Source organism: Prionailurus bengalensis, chromosome A3 (assembly GCF_016509475.1).
Source record: "Prionailurus bengalensis isolate Pbe53 chromosome A3, Fcat_Pben_1.1_paternal_pri, whole genome shotgun sequence".
Taxonomy (NCBI): domain Eukaryota; kingdom Metazoa; phylum Chordata; class Mammalia; order Carnivora; family Felidae; genus Prionailurus; species Prionailurus bengalensis.
Window position 1 is genome coordinate 29,656,898 of NC_057354.1, and position 13,516 is coordinate 29,670,413.

The 13,516-nt window shown below is 38.7% G+C and overlaps 1 protein-coding gene across 4 annotated transcripts in view; it reads left to right on the forward strand.

Annotated features, from left to right (window-relative positions):
• The window catches only part of PTPRA (protein tyrosine phosphatase receptor type A), a 160,973-nt gene that overhangs the window by 38,928 nt on the left and 108,529 nt on the right, over nucleotides 1–13,516 (forward strand). For 2 of the 4 annotated variants that reach the window (XM_043602748.1, XM_043602750.1), the window contains exon 2: nucleotides 6,384–6,467. The exons of 1 other annotated variant lie outside the window; for it this stretch is intronic. In XM_043602748.1, the coding sequence (XP_043458683.1) occupies nucleotides 6,441–6,467 (27 nt within the window). In that variant the 5' untranslated portion in view covers nucleotides 6,384–6,440. The remainder of the gene's footprint in view (nucleotides 1–6,383; nucleotides 6,468–13,516) is intronic. One more of the 4 variants, XM_043602749.1, reaches the window with a different exon arrangement.

The following is a 13,516-nucleotide window of genomic DNA, read 5'->3' on the forward strand; positions in this document are numbered from 1 at the left end:
ATGTGTAGTAAAAATTCAGCACTCTTTTTTTGCCACCGACCCTGTATCCAGCCCCACTGTTTGGCCCGGGCACACCTACCAACTCTACCATTGTAGCAATAGAATGATACACTGCTTCTGCAAAGTGACATCCTTCAGATACTTGTTGGCTTTTCACAGATGCGTACCCTTGATGGCCTGAGCCATCATGTGTGTTCTTAAAGTGAACGTGAAGATATGAACCTCTCGATTTACATCATTTTGCGGGGTATTCTGGGTCAAGCAAATAGCAAACCATTTTCAGAAATCACCTCAGGCCTGCTTAGGGGAAGAGTGAGCATAATGTTTCTGACATTCATTCATGTTGTTAGGTATATTAGTAGTCATTTACCTTTTTTCTTTTTTCTGAGTGGTATTCCATTATGTGAATATACTGTATTTTCCATATGTTAATAAGCACTTAGGTTTTTTTAGTTTGATTGCCTCATGAATAAAGCTACTAGGGGTGCGCCTGGGTAGCTCAGTTGGTTAAGCATTTGACTTTGGCTTAAGTCATGATCTCATGGTTTGTGAATTTGAGCCCCATATCGAGTTCTGAGCTGACAATGTGGAGCCTGCTTGGGATTCTCTTTCTCTCTCGCCCTCTCCCTCTGCCCCTCCCTCACTCGTGTGCTAGCTCTCAAAACAAATAAATAAACTTTAAAAAAAAGCTACTGGAAACATATGTTCAAATCTTTATTTTATTTTTCAAGTTTATTCATTCTTGAGAGACAGAGAGACAGCATGAGCGGGGGAGGAGCAGAGAGAGGGAGAGATACAGAATCCGAAGCAGGCTCCAGGCTCTGAGCTGTCAGCACAGAGCCTGACGCGGAGCTCAAACCATGAACTGTGAGATCATGACCTGAGCTGAAGTCAGAGGCTTAACCAACTGAGCCTCCCAGGTGTCCCATATAGTTTTACACTTTATATTCTCATCAGTACTGTGTTGGAGTTTCATTTCTTCCACCTCCTCACCAATATTTGGCATTGTCAGCCTTTTACTTTTTAGCCATTATGGGTTTGTGGTGGTGTCTCATTATGGTTCTATTTGCATTTTCCTAGTGACTAATGGTGTTTCCCTGTGATGGGTGTCTGTTTATGTCCTTACTGGCCAATTGTGTATTTGCTTTTATGAAGTGTCATTTTAAATCCTTTGCCCATTGTTGGATTATTTGGTAGTAAGTAATATCTTATGCTTGAGTTATAAGGGTTCTTTATATATTCTGGATATAGCCACTAATTATATATACGTATTACAGATGTTCTCTCTTAGCCTGTGGCTTGGGTTTTTTTTTTTTAATACTTTTTAAAGAATTTTATTATTTACAAAATAATTTTATTATATGGGGCGCCTAGATGGCTCAGTCGGTTAAGCATCCAACTTCAGCTCAGGTCATGATCTTGCAGTCTGAGTTCGAGCCCTGGTCAGGCTCTGTGCTGACAGCTCAGAGTCTGGAGCCTGCTTCAGATTCTGTGTCTCCCTCTCTCCCCCTCCCCCACTCACATTCTGTCTCTCAAAAATGAATAAATGTTAAAAAAAATAAAAATAATTTTATTATTTAAGTATTTATTTAAGTAATCTCTACACCCAGTGTGGGGCTTGAACTCATGACCCCAAGGTCAAGAGTTGGATGCTACCCCTACTGAACCTGCCAGACACCCCTGGTTTTTTGTTTTTTAATGGGGTTTACCAAAGTGTTAGAAATTTGTAATTTTGATGAAGTGCAAATTATTGCTTTTTTTTTTTTTCGTGTTTTTTTGTATCCAATCTAAGAAGTCTATCTGTAGTAGGCAGAATTCTAAGAAGACCTTAGGGACCTTAGCAACCTGCACTCTTGTATTATTTCCTTCCTGTGGGTGTGGGCAAGATCAGTGAATATGATGGGATTTTACTCCAGTGATTATGTTACATTACGTGGCAAAAGGGATATTAAAGATGTAATTAAGGTATTAATCAGTTGACTTTGAGTCAGCTAAAGGGAGGTTATACAGATAGGCCTGTCCAATCACATGAACCTTTAAAATCTGGGTCTAGAAAGAAGTCAAAAGATTTGAAACATGAGAATTCAATAAGAGGGAGATTTTTCACTGCTGGCTTTTAAGATGGAGAGAGGTCTCTATGGCAAAGATTGCAGATGGCCTCTAGCAGCTGAGAATGGCTCCTGGGTGAGAAGTAGCAAAGAAAGAAGGATCTTAGTCCTACAACTGCATGGAGCTGAATGAATTCTGCCACGACTGTGTGAACTTCAAAGAGGAGCATTAGATGAGAACAGCCTGGTAGATACCTTGAGTTTATCTTTGTGAGATCCTTAGCAGAAGTTCCAGCCATGCTGTAGTTGGACTTCTGACCTCTAATTTTGTGGTAATTTGTTACTTAGTAATATAGAATTAATACACTGTCTCAAGATTGTGAAGTTTTGTCTTATGTGTTCTTATGCTTTAGCTGTTACATTTAGGTCTGGATCTAATATCCTTTCAAGTTAATGTTTGTGTATGGCATGAGAATCCAGTGCAAAAGTTCATTTTTCCCTGCCTGTGTATCCAATTATTCTGGCCCTATTTGTGGAAAAGATTGTTCTGCCCCATTGAATTATCTTGTCATCTTTGTAGAAAATCAGCTGGTCATATATTTGTTATTCTATTTCTGAACTCTCTAGCCTATTCTCTTGATTTCTATGTCTGTTTGCATACCCATAGGATAGTGTCTTATTCCCTGCCAGGTAGTCTCCTGACTTTTTTTTTCTTTGTCAAAATTGGTTTGTCTATTTTAAGATCTTTAGATTTTCATGTAAGTTTTAGAATCAGCTTGTCAGTTTTTATGAAAAAACCTGAGAATTTGATTGGGATTCCATTGAATCTGTAGTTTCGTTTGGGATGAATTGACATTTTAACAACATCAAGTCTTTTGGTCCACGAACAGATTATATCTCTCCACTTATTTAAGTCTTCTGTAAGTTCAGCAGTGTTTCGTAGTTTTCAGAGTACAGGTCTTGCACATCTTTTGTTAATATTTACCCCTAAATAATTTGTGTTTTAAAAATCCTATTGTAAATGGTACTTTAAGAAGTTTAAATTTTCAGCTCCTGCTGATATATAAAGATACAATTGAGGATGAAGTTTTGGGGTGGGGGGAGGTTTGTGGAGTCTAGAGCCGACACCCAAGAAAGAATTCTTAAAGACGTCTTTGGTGCAAAAAGGTGATTTTATTAAAGCATGGGGACAGGACCCATGGGCAGGAAGAGCTGCACTGAGGTTGTGGCAGGTAACTCATTATATACCCTCAGGTTGGGAGGGGGTCAGGGATAGAGTAAGTCTCTAAGGAATTTTGGAAGCAAGGTTTCCAGGACCTTGAGGGGCTAGCTGTTGCTAGGGAAATGCCATTTATTACCATTTAATAAAACTTCAGTCATGAGACCCTTTAGATGCATGGGGAGGGACATAAGTTTGGAGTATGATTGCCAGCATATATCTTGGGGCAGTTGAGATAAAGGAAGTAGACTTACAGGATCCTCTAGGTTGGGATAATGTTAAGCTTAAGTTCTCTTTTGCCCCTAGCGAAGTGTCCTCATCCAGACAACTGAGCTCCTAGAGGGAGGTCACTTTGCCGGTTTCAAGGACTTGTCAATGGGCTGTAGGCAGTAAGGGAATTTAATTTGCCTTAGTTTCCCACATTACCATGGCAAGCACTTAAACCCCTTTCCTTTGTTCTTGGGTAGCCAAGAGTGTCTGAGGAACATCACACATATTCCACCTGGTGAGTGGGGGGTGTGTGCCAGCCTGTATTTTGCCCTCAGCTTGTTCCACGCTCCCTCATCAATTGTTTATTATGTATATGGTTTTTATAAAAATTTTTTTTAAGGTTTTATTATCCATATTTGAGAGGGAGACAGAGCGTGAGCAGGGGAGGGGCAGAGAGAGACAGAGAGAGAGAGAGGGAGACACAGAATTCGACAGCTTATTTGTCTAAGCTGTCAGCACAAAGCCCAACGCGGTGTTCAAACCCACAAACCGTGAGATCATGACCTGAGCCGAAGTCAGACGTTCAACCTGCTGAGCCACCCAGGCACCCCTGCATCTGTTTATTTTATGTTGACTTTATATTTCGCTACCTTGATAAACTTATTGTTTCTACTAACTCTTGTAGACTCCTTAAGGTTTTCTATCTATAAGATCATGTTCTCTATAAATACAGTTTTATTACTTCTTTTCCAATATAGATACCTTTTTATTTATTTTTCTTACTTTGTTACATTGGCTAGGACCCTCCAATATAATGTTGAATAAAAGTGATAAAAGTAGGTATTCTTGCCTTGTTTCTGAGCTTAGGGGGGAAGCATTCAATATTTCACCATTAAATGTGGCATTAGCTTTAAGTTTTCCAGAGACAGTTTCTATCAGGTTGACAAAGCTTTCTTATAATTCCCAGTTTTCTAAAAGAAGTTTGTTGGGATGGTTTGGATTATAGGGAGAAAGCATAAAGTGGTCTTGCTTTTTGAACTAAGATATTTCTCCCAACTTTCTTTTTATCAACATTGTTTTGGCTATTCTGCATTCTTTGCATTTCTATGTAAATTTTATAATCAGCTTTACAACTTTTAGCTCTGCAGTTATTTTTCTAGGTCAGGGTATGTTTATTTCTCTCTGCAGCATTTTGCATAAATTCTTCAGATATATTTTCAGGTTTATTAATTTTCTCTTCAGCTGTGTCTTCTCTAGTGGTTTACTTGTCTATAAAATTTTAGATTTCAATGGCTATTTTTATTCTGTAAGTGCCATTTAGTTCTGTTTTTGTATCTTCTTTTTAGAGTGTTTATGCTTTTGTTATGGTTTTGATGCTTTTACGTTATTATTTTTTAATTTTTTTAATGTTCATTTGTTTTTGAGAGAGAGAGTGTGTGAGTGAGGGAGGGGCAGAGAGAGAGGGAGACACAGAATCTGAAGCAGGCTCCAGGCTCCAAGCTGTCAGCACAGACAGAGCCTGATGCGGGGCTCAAAGTCATGAACTCAACTGTGAGATCATGACCTGAGCCGAAGTCAGACATTTAACCGACTGAGCCACCCAGGAGCCCCTAGATTTGTTTTTTAAGTTTATATATTTTGAGAGAGGGTGAGCATTAGTGGGGGAGGGGCAGAGAGAGAGAGAGAGAGAGAAAGAGAGAGAGATTGAGATTCCTAGGCAGGCTCTTCACTGCCAGTGCAGAGCCTGACATGGGGCTTGAACTCACGAACCATGATATCATGACCTGAGCCAAACCAAGAATTGAACACTTAACCAGCTGAGCCAGCCAGGTGCCCCACAACTCTAGCTTTTGGTTCATACTTTGTTTCATGCCACTGGCAGTTTTGTTTACTTTCTTGAGAACTTAGCTAAGCTTCTCAAAATATGTTAGCATTTATCCAGTTACTATAATAACTGAAGAGTTTTAGTACATTTTCTAGATTGCTGTATTGTGAAATAAAATAGATGACTCTGTGCTTTAAAGATTGAGTTTAATATACAGAAATATTGGGTGTCAGCCAAACCTAAAACTACTTTTTACATATTCATTTATTAATTTCTATTTTTAAATGGCAGCTCCTCTTTAAAAAAGAGATCAGGAGCCTGATTTTGCCATCTACTTCCTGAGGAAGCAAAAAGGCTGAAACTTGGTGAATAGCAAGACCATTGGTTGCTATAGTAAGCATGAGACTTCCTGGCAGTGACTCTATTAACAGTAGGAAATGAAATCATGGCAGTGTCCCTTTAATTTGCCACAAGGTTTTGTTTTCCATCTTTGGAGTAGAAAGTTCTGCTATATCAAGGAATTGCCTCTTCCAATTGATTTTATTCAGTCAGACTGATTAGAAAGTCTCACTGTGTACATTGACTAACAAGGGTATACATAGATCTAGGGTTCTGAAAAGAACTGAGGCTGGAGATAGATGGAGAAAAAAGGATGAGATCCAGAAAAGTGGATGGAGAAGTGGTTCTCAGCCCTGGCTGCACATTGGAATTACCTGGGGTACTTAAAAACAGACAGACAAACAAACAAAACCCAAACAAAACAATCAAAAAGTATTTTCAGTCATTGCCAGATGTTCCCTAGAAGGACAGTGCAGTAGAAAAGTCGTAGTTTGGGGATAAGGAAGGAATGCTCCTGCCTTCCCTGGAAGGACCTGATTTCTCATTGAATTCAGTTCTCATGAGCTCTTCAGTAATCTGAACTGTTTAAGATGGAGCTTTGTTCTGTGGCTCCTGCAGGGTTCAACGCAGCTCTATGAGACACCTTGTTAGAGTGTATTCCTCTCCCTGGGAACAATGCAGGGTTTAAATAGGACTGTTTTGTCTTTCTAAAGGTGTTTTTTTTTTTTTTTTCCTTTGCTAGTTGCAGGTGGCACACCAAAAAAACAAAAAGGTATTTATGGAATTCCAATGAGTGGTGATGGATGATGCAGTTCAAGTAACTAAGGTAAGAGAAATAAAACCAGAGTGGTGAGGAGCTTTGTCATCCGAGTTAGTGCCCTCACAAAATAAACCTAAAATCCGGTTCTCTCCTACTCCATTTTATTTCTAAGCTGTATGACTAGCTTATTTTTGTGTGATTAAAAGCATTATAATTACCATCCTTTGAGAGGGTGGCTCTCAAACTGGTCATGAATTTGAATCACTTAAAGAGATGTTTTTTTTATTTTTATTTAAAAAAAAATTTTTTTTTCAACGTTTATTTATTTTTGGGACAGAGAGAGACAGAGCATGAACGGGCGAGGGGCAGAGAGAGGGAGACACAGAATCAGAAACAGGCTTCAGTCTCTGAGCCATCAGCCCAGAGCCCGACGCGGGGCTCAAACTCACGGACCGCGAGATCGTGACCTGGCTGAAGTCGGACGCTTAACCGACTGCGCCACCCAGGCGCCCCGAGATGTTTTTTTTTTTTTTTAAATGACTGAAGTCTATGCCCTGCCACCTTGCCCTTATTGAATTAAAGTTTCTGTGGGTAGAGTACAAGTAATCCAGATGGCATCCTTGTGGAAGAACCGATGCATTGAGGCAAAGAGTGCAATACTCTGTCTTATGTGTAGCATTGAGTAATGTGTATTAATAAGGGAAAAATGGATTTTTATTATTCAACATTCCCGTTGCTCCAAGTTTAAGTGGGAGTGTAAATCAGCACTACAGCTTTGGAACTGTTGGGCATTTTCTGGAAAGCTAAACAGACATCTATCCAGTGATGCAGGAGTCCCATTCCTACATATTTGCCTTTGAGATATGAAAGCTTTGTTTGTAATAGCTAAAAAATGGAAATGATCAAATGTCCAAAAATAGGTGAATAGATAAATATAAGTAGTGATATATTCATATAATGGAATTTTTTTCAGCAATAGAAAGGAGCAAACTACCAATACACATACCAACATGGATGAATCTCAGAGATAGAATGTTTAGTGAAAGAAGCCAGACACAAAGTAGATGTTTAGTTACCGGAAGATGAGACATGATGGAAGTCAGACTAGTGGTTCCTTTAGCAGGAAGTGGGAGGTTATGACTAGAGGAGGGTACGAGAGAGCCTCGGCAGCACTGAAAAGGTTTATGTTATTGTGTTTGTATACTTATTTATTTTTCTTTTTTCCCCTGTTTTTGGTAAAATTTACATAACATAAAATTTACCGTTTTCATCATTTTTAAGTGTGCAATTCATTGGCATTAAGTGTGTTTACATTGTTGTGCACCCATCACCACCATCCACCTCCAGAACTTTTTCATCTTCCCCCAAGTGAAACTCTAACCCATGACACACTAAATCCCATTTCTCCCTTCCCCTAACCTCTGGCAATCACCATTCTTTCTACTCTCTATCTCTATGAATTTGATTACTTTAGGTACCTCATGTAAGTGGAAGTATACAATATTTATCTTTTTGGTGTCTGGCTTTTTTTTTTTTTTTAATCTTTATTTATTTTTGAGAGAGAGAGACAGAGCACAAGCAAGGGAGGAACAGAGAGAGAGGGAGACACAGAATCTGAAGCAGGCTCCAGGCTCTGAGCTGTCAGCACAGAGCCCAATGCGGATCTCGAACCCACAGACTGCGAGATCATGACCTGAGCCAAAGTCTGACGCTTAACCGACCATTAATTAACCACTAATTAGTCTAATGTCCTCAAGGTTCATCCCATGTTGTAGCACATATCAGAATTTTACTATTTTTTTAAAGAAAATTTTTATTTTTTTTTTAAGTTTATTCTTTTTGAGAGAGAAAGCACACAGGAGCAGGGAGAGAGAGGGAGAGAGAATATCTCAAGAGGTTCTGCACTGTTGGTACAGAGCCTGGCATGGGGCTTGAACTCGAGAATTGTGAGATCATGACCTGAGCCGAAACCAAGAGTCGGATGTCCAACCAACTGAGTTACCCAGGGGCCCCTACTTCCTTTTTAAAGCTGAGTAATATTCTGTTGTATGCATATATAACATTTTATTCATTCATTTATCCTTCAGTGGACATTTGAGTTGTCTCCACCTTTTGGCTGCTGTGAATAGTCCTGTAATATATATTGGTATACAAATATCTGTTCAAGTCCTTGCTTTCAGTTCTTTGGGGGTAGGTACTTAGAAGTGGAATTGCTAGATCAGATGGTAATTTAATGTTCAGTTTTTGTTTTGTTTTGTTTTTTGTTTTTTGTGTTTTTTTTTTTTTTAAGGAACCACCCTACTGTTTTACTCAGTGGCTGCACCATTTTACAATCCCATCAGCAGTGACCAAGGGTTCTGATTTTTCAATATCCTCACCAGCACTTCTTTCTTTCTTTCTTTCTTTCTTTCTTTCTTTCTTTCTTTCTTTCTTTCTTTCTTTCTTTCTTTTTCTTCTTTCTTTCTTTCTTTCTTTCTTTTTCTTCTTTCTTTCTTTCTTTCTTTCTTTCTTTCTTTCTTTCTTTCTTTCTTTCATATTTATTTACTTCCAGTATAGTTAACATGCAGTGTTATATTAGTTTGAGGTGTATGATACAGTGATTCAACAATTCCATACATCTCCCAGTGCTCATCATGACAAGTATACTCCTTCCTCCTTGCCACCTATTTCCCCCACCCTGTGCTGCTCTGATAACCATCAGTTTGTTCTCTATAGTTAAGAGTGTTTCTTGGTTTGTCTCTTTTTCCTTTGCTTGTTTGTTTTGTTTTAAAACTTCCACGTATAAGTGAAATCATAAGGTATTCGTCTTTCTCTGACTTATTTCACTTAGCATTATACTCCCATGTCATTGTAAATGGAAAACTTCATTCTTTTTTATGGCTGAATAATATTCCTCTGTGTGTGTGTGTGTGTGTGTGTGTGTGTGTGTGTGTGTGTGCGCGCGCGCGCATGTAGCATTTACATTACTATAGGTAAGTAATATTATTCAGTGTCAGGCCAAGCATTGTTTTCTGGGTTTATAATGTTTTTCCCTGTAGGTTTATGTTGTGGACCCTGGGCTATTGAAAGGAGAAAATGAATAAAAAGTTAATTCTGTTTTTGAAACTATCAGTTATTTCCAGTCATATTTTTATTTCATATTTAGACTTTCTCATACAGTTTTTTTCTTGGTGATTCTAATTTCCTTTTTTTCTTGTCTGAATTTTTATTTCACTTTTCCCTATCTTAGTCATACACATTCTAGTCTATGAAGACCCTTTTCGTTTATACTCATTGTTTTTTTTTAAGCCATCTGCACAACTGCATTCTTGAAATTTTCCTTAACCACATTTTTGAGTTGGACCCACTCCACTGATCTTTGGTTTCTGTCTTCCTGCCTCCTCCCTTTTTTTAAATTTTGCTATAGTTCATTCTCAAGCTACTTCTTGAGAGAAGGGGTACATGGCAGATAAACTTTGATACTTTCTGATGTCAGCTCTTCCCTCATGTTTGAGTGATGATTTGATTGGGTATAGAATTCTGGATTGCAGATTCTTTTCCCTCAGAGTTTTGAAGTCATTGCTCTGTTTTTTCTGACATTCATTGTTGCTTGTGAGATGTAGAAATTTAGCCTCATTTTTGTTTCCTGTAGGAAATTAATTTTCTCCCATCTCTGGAAGCTTATCTTTTATATTCCATATATTTTATACTTTCATAGTGATATACTTGGTGGGCCCCCTTAATCTGAAAACCAGTATTTTCACATATAATGAAGTTATCTTCTTAGATAATGTTCTCCCCTCCATTTTTTTCTTTTTGTCAGAAACTTTCTAATATCGGGCCTCTCAGATTGTTCTGTAATGTTCTTATGTATTCACTCTTGTTTTCTGTGCCTTAGCTTCTCTTTTCTGGGAGACTGTCATGATTTTATCTCTGAGTCTTTCTATTGATTTTTTTTTTCAGTGTATTAAAAAATTTTTTTTAGAACTGATTCTTGTCCTGATATTTAAAAATGCATTCAGGAGCACCTGGGTGGCTCAGTCAGTTGAGCATCTGACTTGATTTCAGCTCAGGTCATGATCCCAGGGTCATGGGATTGAGCTCTGTGTCCAGCTCCACTCTGAGTGTGGAGCCTGCTTGGGATTATCTCTCTCTCTCTCTCTCTCTCTCTCTCTCTCTCTCCCTTTGCCCCTCTCTCCTGCCTGCTCGCTTGCTCTCTCTCTCTCTCTCTCTCAAATTAAAAAAAAATAATTGCATTCAGTTTTTGTTTTATCTCTGAAGATAGTTTTTAGAAGTTTTGTTTTTTGTTTTTGTTTTTAATTATCCCTATTTCCTCCAGTCATTTTCTTTTCCTGTTTGTTTATCTTGGTCAGGTGATACTTGCCCGTTCTTTCTTTTTTAAGAATGAAAGATTAAATGGGACTACACCAAAGTAAAAAGCTTCTGCACAGCAAAGGAAACCATCAACAATTAACTGAATGGGAGAAGATATTTGCAAGCGATATATTCAGTAAGGCGTTAATACCCAAGATACATAAAGAACTTATACAACTCAACACCAAAAAAAACAACCTGATTTAAAAATGGGCAGAGGAGGGGCACCTGGCTGGCTCAGTCAGTAGAGCATATGACTCTCAATCTCAGGGTCGTGAGTTCGAGCCCCATGTAGGGTAGGGAGTCTATTAAAAAAAAAAAAAATGGGTAGAGGACCTGAAGAGACATTTTCTAAATAAGACACACAGATGGCCCAACAGTCACATGAAAAGAAGCTCAATGTCACTAATAATAGAAGATTTCTAGTTTATGGCAGAAGGAGCCCCAGAGTGAGCCCTCAGCTCCTTCTTACATTCCATAGTGGCTGTGGAAAAGAGGAACTGAGTGAGCTGTTACTACCGATATAGGTGTGTTACCAGTTCATCTTTGTCATTACAGGTGCAAAGTTTGAGGCTCAAGGAACATAGAGAATATTTCTTAGGGAAAATGTTTAAGTGTAAAGTATTAGAATATGGGTTTGTGATACTTATTTATATGGAACTTGAATTCCTCATCTTGAAGGTGTATATTAAGGTGATGGCTTGATCTGAGTCCTAGAAATCAATTACATAAGAAATGTGTAATTGAATACCAATCATCATTTTGGTCCTGGTAAAGGGTTAGTGAATACAAAGATAAGTAAGGAGCACATGAAGAGGGAAACTTGGATAGTGCCTGCTGTATACTAGATATACTAGACTCAGTGATAGAGGTTATACATTGTTACATGTAGATATATTTACATGTATATTACGTATATTAGTTTATAGTCCTCATGGTAATCCTCTGATATTGGTGGGAGAGAGTCCTGTTTTAAAGATGAAATGAAAACTCAAAAGTTAAATACCAGGCTGTAGTAGGGACACAGAGCTAAGTTTGTGTCACTCTACCCTGTTGCTTCTCTAAGGAAATAATTGCTTTCTTAATTTCTCATGTATGATCAAAAATATTGTATATCGCTAACCTGAGCACTGTTAGTTCTTTGTTCCTTGCATGTATTGGGCATTTGATGAGTGTGACCACTTTTGGCGTCTCAGTGAAGTAGACTTGGATTCTGCTCTCAAGGAGTATATAGTGTATGGTGGGGACACAAAAGAACATATTTGCCTATGAGCCAGGAGCTCATTGAAGACAAGGACAAGTCTTTTTTTTTTTTTTTTTTTTTTCTTTTTCCCCTGAAGACAGGGACAGGTAGTTCAACTTTAAACTTACCCCAAAACCTTCAAAATTCTAATGTAAGTTTAAAATAATTGGCTTTCTAAACCCATCACCTACTGGCTTTTCAACGAAAGTTTGCTAAGTGAGTGGCTGAACTGGAAAATGAAGGATAAGAACTTTGGCTTTTTCTTTCTGTATCCCTAATATTTAATGCAACACCTTGCCTATAATTGGGACTCAAATAAAATACCTGTGTGTGAGTAGTAGAGGAACAAAAGCTGTGGGAGCTAAAATTTAGTTGTCATTGTGTCCAGAGAGCCAAGAACCTGAGAAACTTTTGAGAAAGGAGATAACTACTATCACATGTCAAGTGCAAGTTAAAGAGGATGAAAACTCTGGGGAAAAAATTGGATTTGAAGAATTTATTTGTAGACTTGAGAGTGAAGGCTTGAAGAACACAATGAGGGCATTAAGGAGAAGTGGAAAGTGAGGAAAGAAAAGCAAAGTACATCTTACCCAAGTTGGTGGTATGAGGAAAGAAGGGAAAACAGGAGGCTGCAGGGTTAAATGGGGTAAGTTATTGTGTTTGCATTTTGTTTCTTTTCTTTTTTTAAAGTTTATTTTGAGAGAGAGAAGGCACATGTGCTCAGGAGTGCATGAGTGGGGAGGGGCAGAGAGAGAGAGAGAGAGAGAGAGAGAGAGAGACCCAGGCAGGCTCCTCACGTTGAGTCCAACATGGGGCTTCATTCCACAAACGGTGAGATCATGCCCTGAGCCAAAATCACCAGTTAGACGCTTCACTGACTGAGCCACCCACGCACTCCTGTGTTTGCATTTTAAAAAATCTGTTTGGAACATCTGTGCCTATTTGTAAAACAGAGGAAAGTGAGAGCTGGAGAGGAAGGTTTGAAGGTACCAGAAGGAAAGGCATGATAATGTAGGGTGAAAGATCTGAAATGGAATCAGGGACACAGAGATTAATAGTCTTTGAAAGGATGAGGGAATCTCTTCTTCTAGTCCAAACAGAGAATAGAGGCTCTGTAGAGAAGGGAGGGTGATGTCCTCTTGTCACTAAAGCCATCTGTCCAGAGGGAGCTTTGAGCTACTGTGCTAGAAACTGACAAAGGATGTTTTCTGCATAGCACTGAGACCCTGAGTGTGATACTTTTGAGCTGTGGTTGGCAGCCTGAGATAGGAATGGTGAAACCACATGGTGTGGATAATCCATAAATCAAGATGGCACTTTTTGGTAGATTAAAGTATTATGGGATGGAGATTGTCTTACTCCATTTAGGCTGCCATAACAAAAGACCATAGACTGGGTGACTTAAACAACTAAAATTTATTTCTCACAGGTTTTGGAGAACTGGCAGTCCAAGACCAAGGTGTTAACAGGATTGGTGTCTGGTGAGAATACTCTCCTTGGGTTGCAGACACCTGACTTC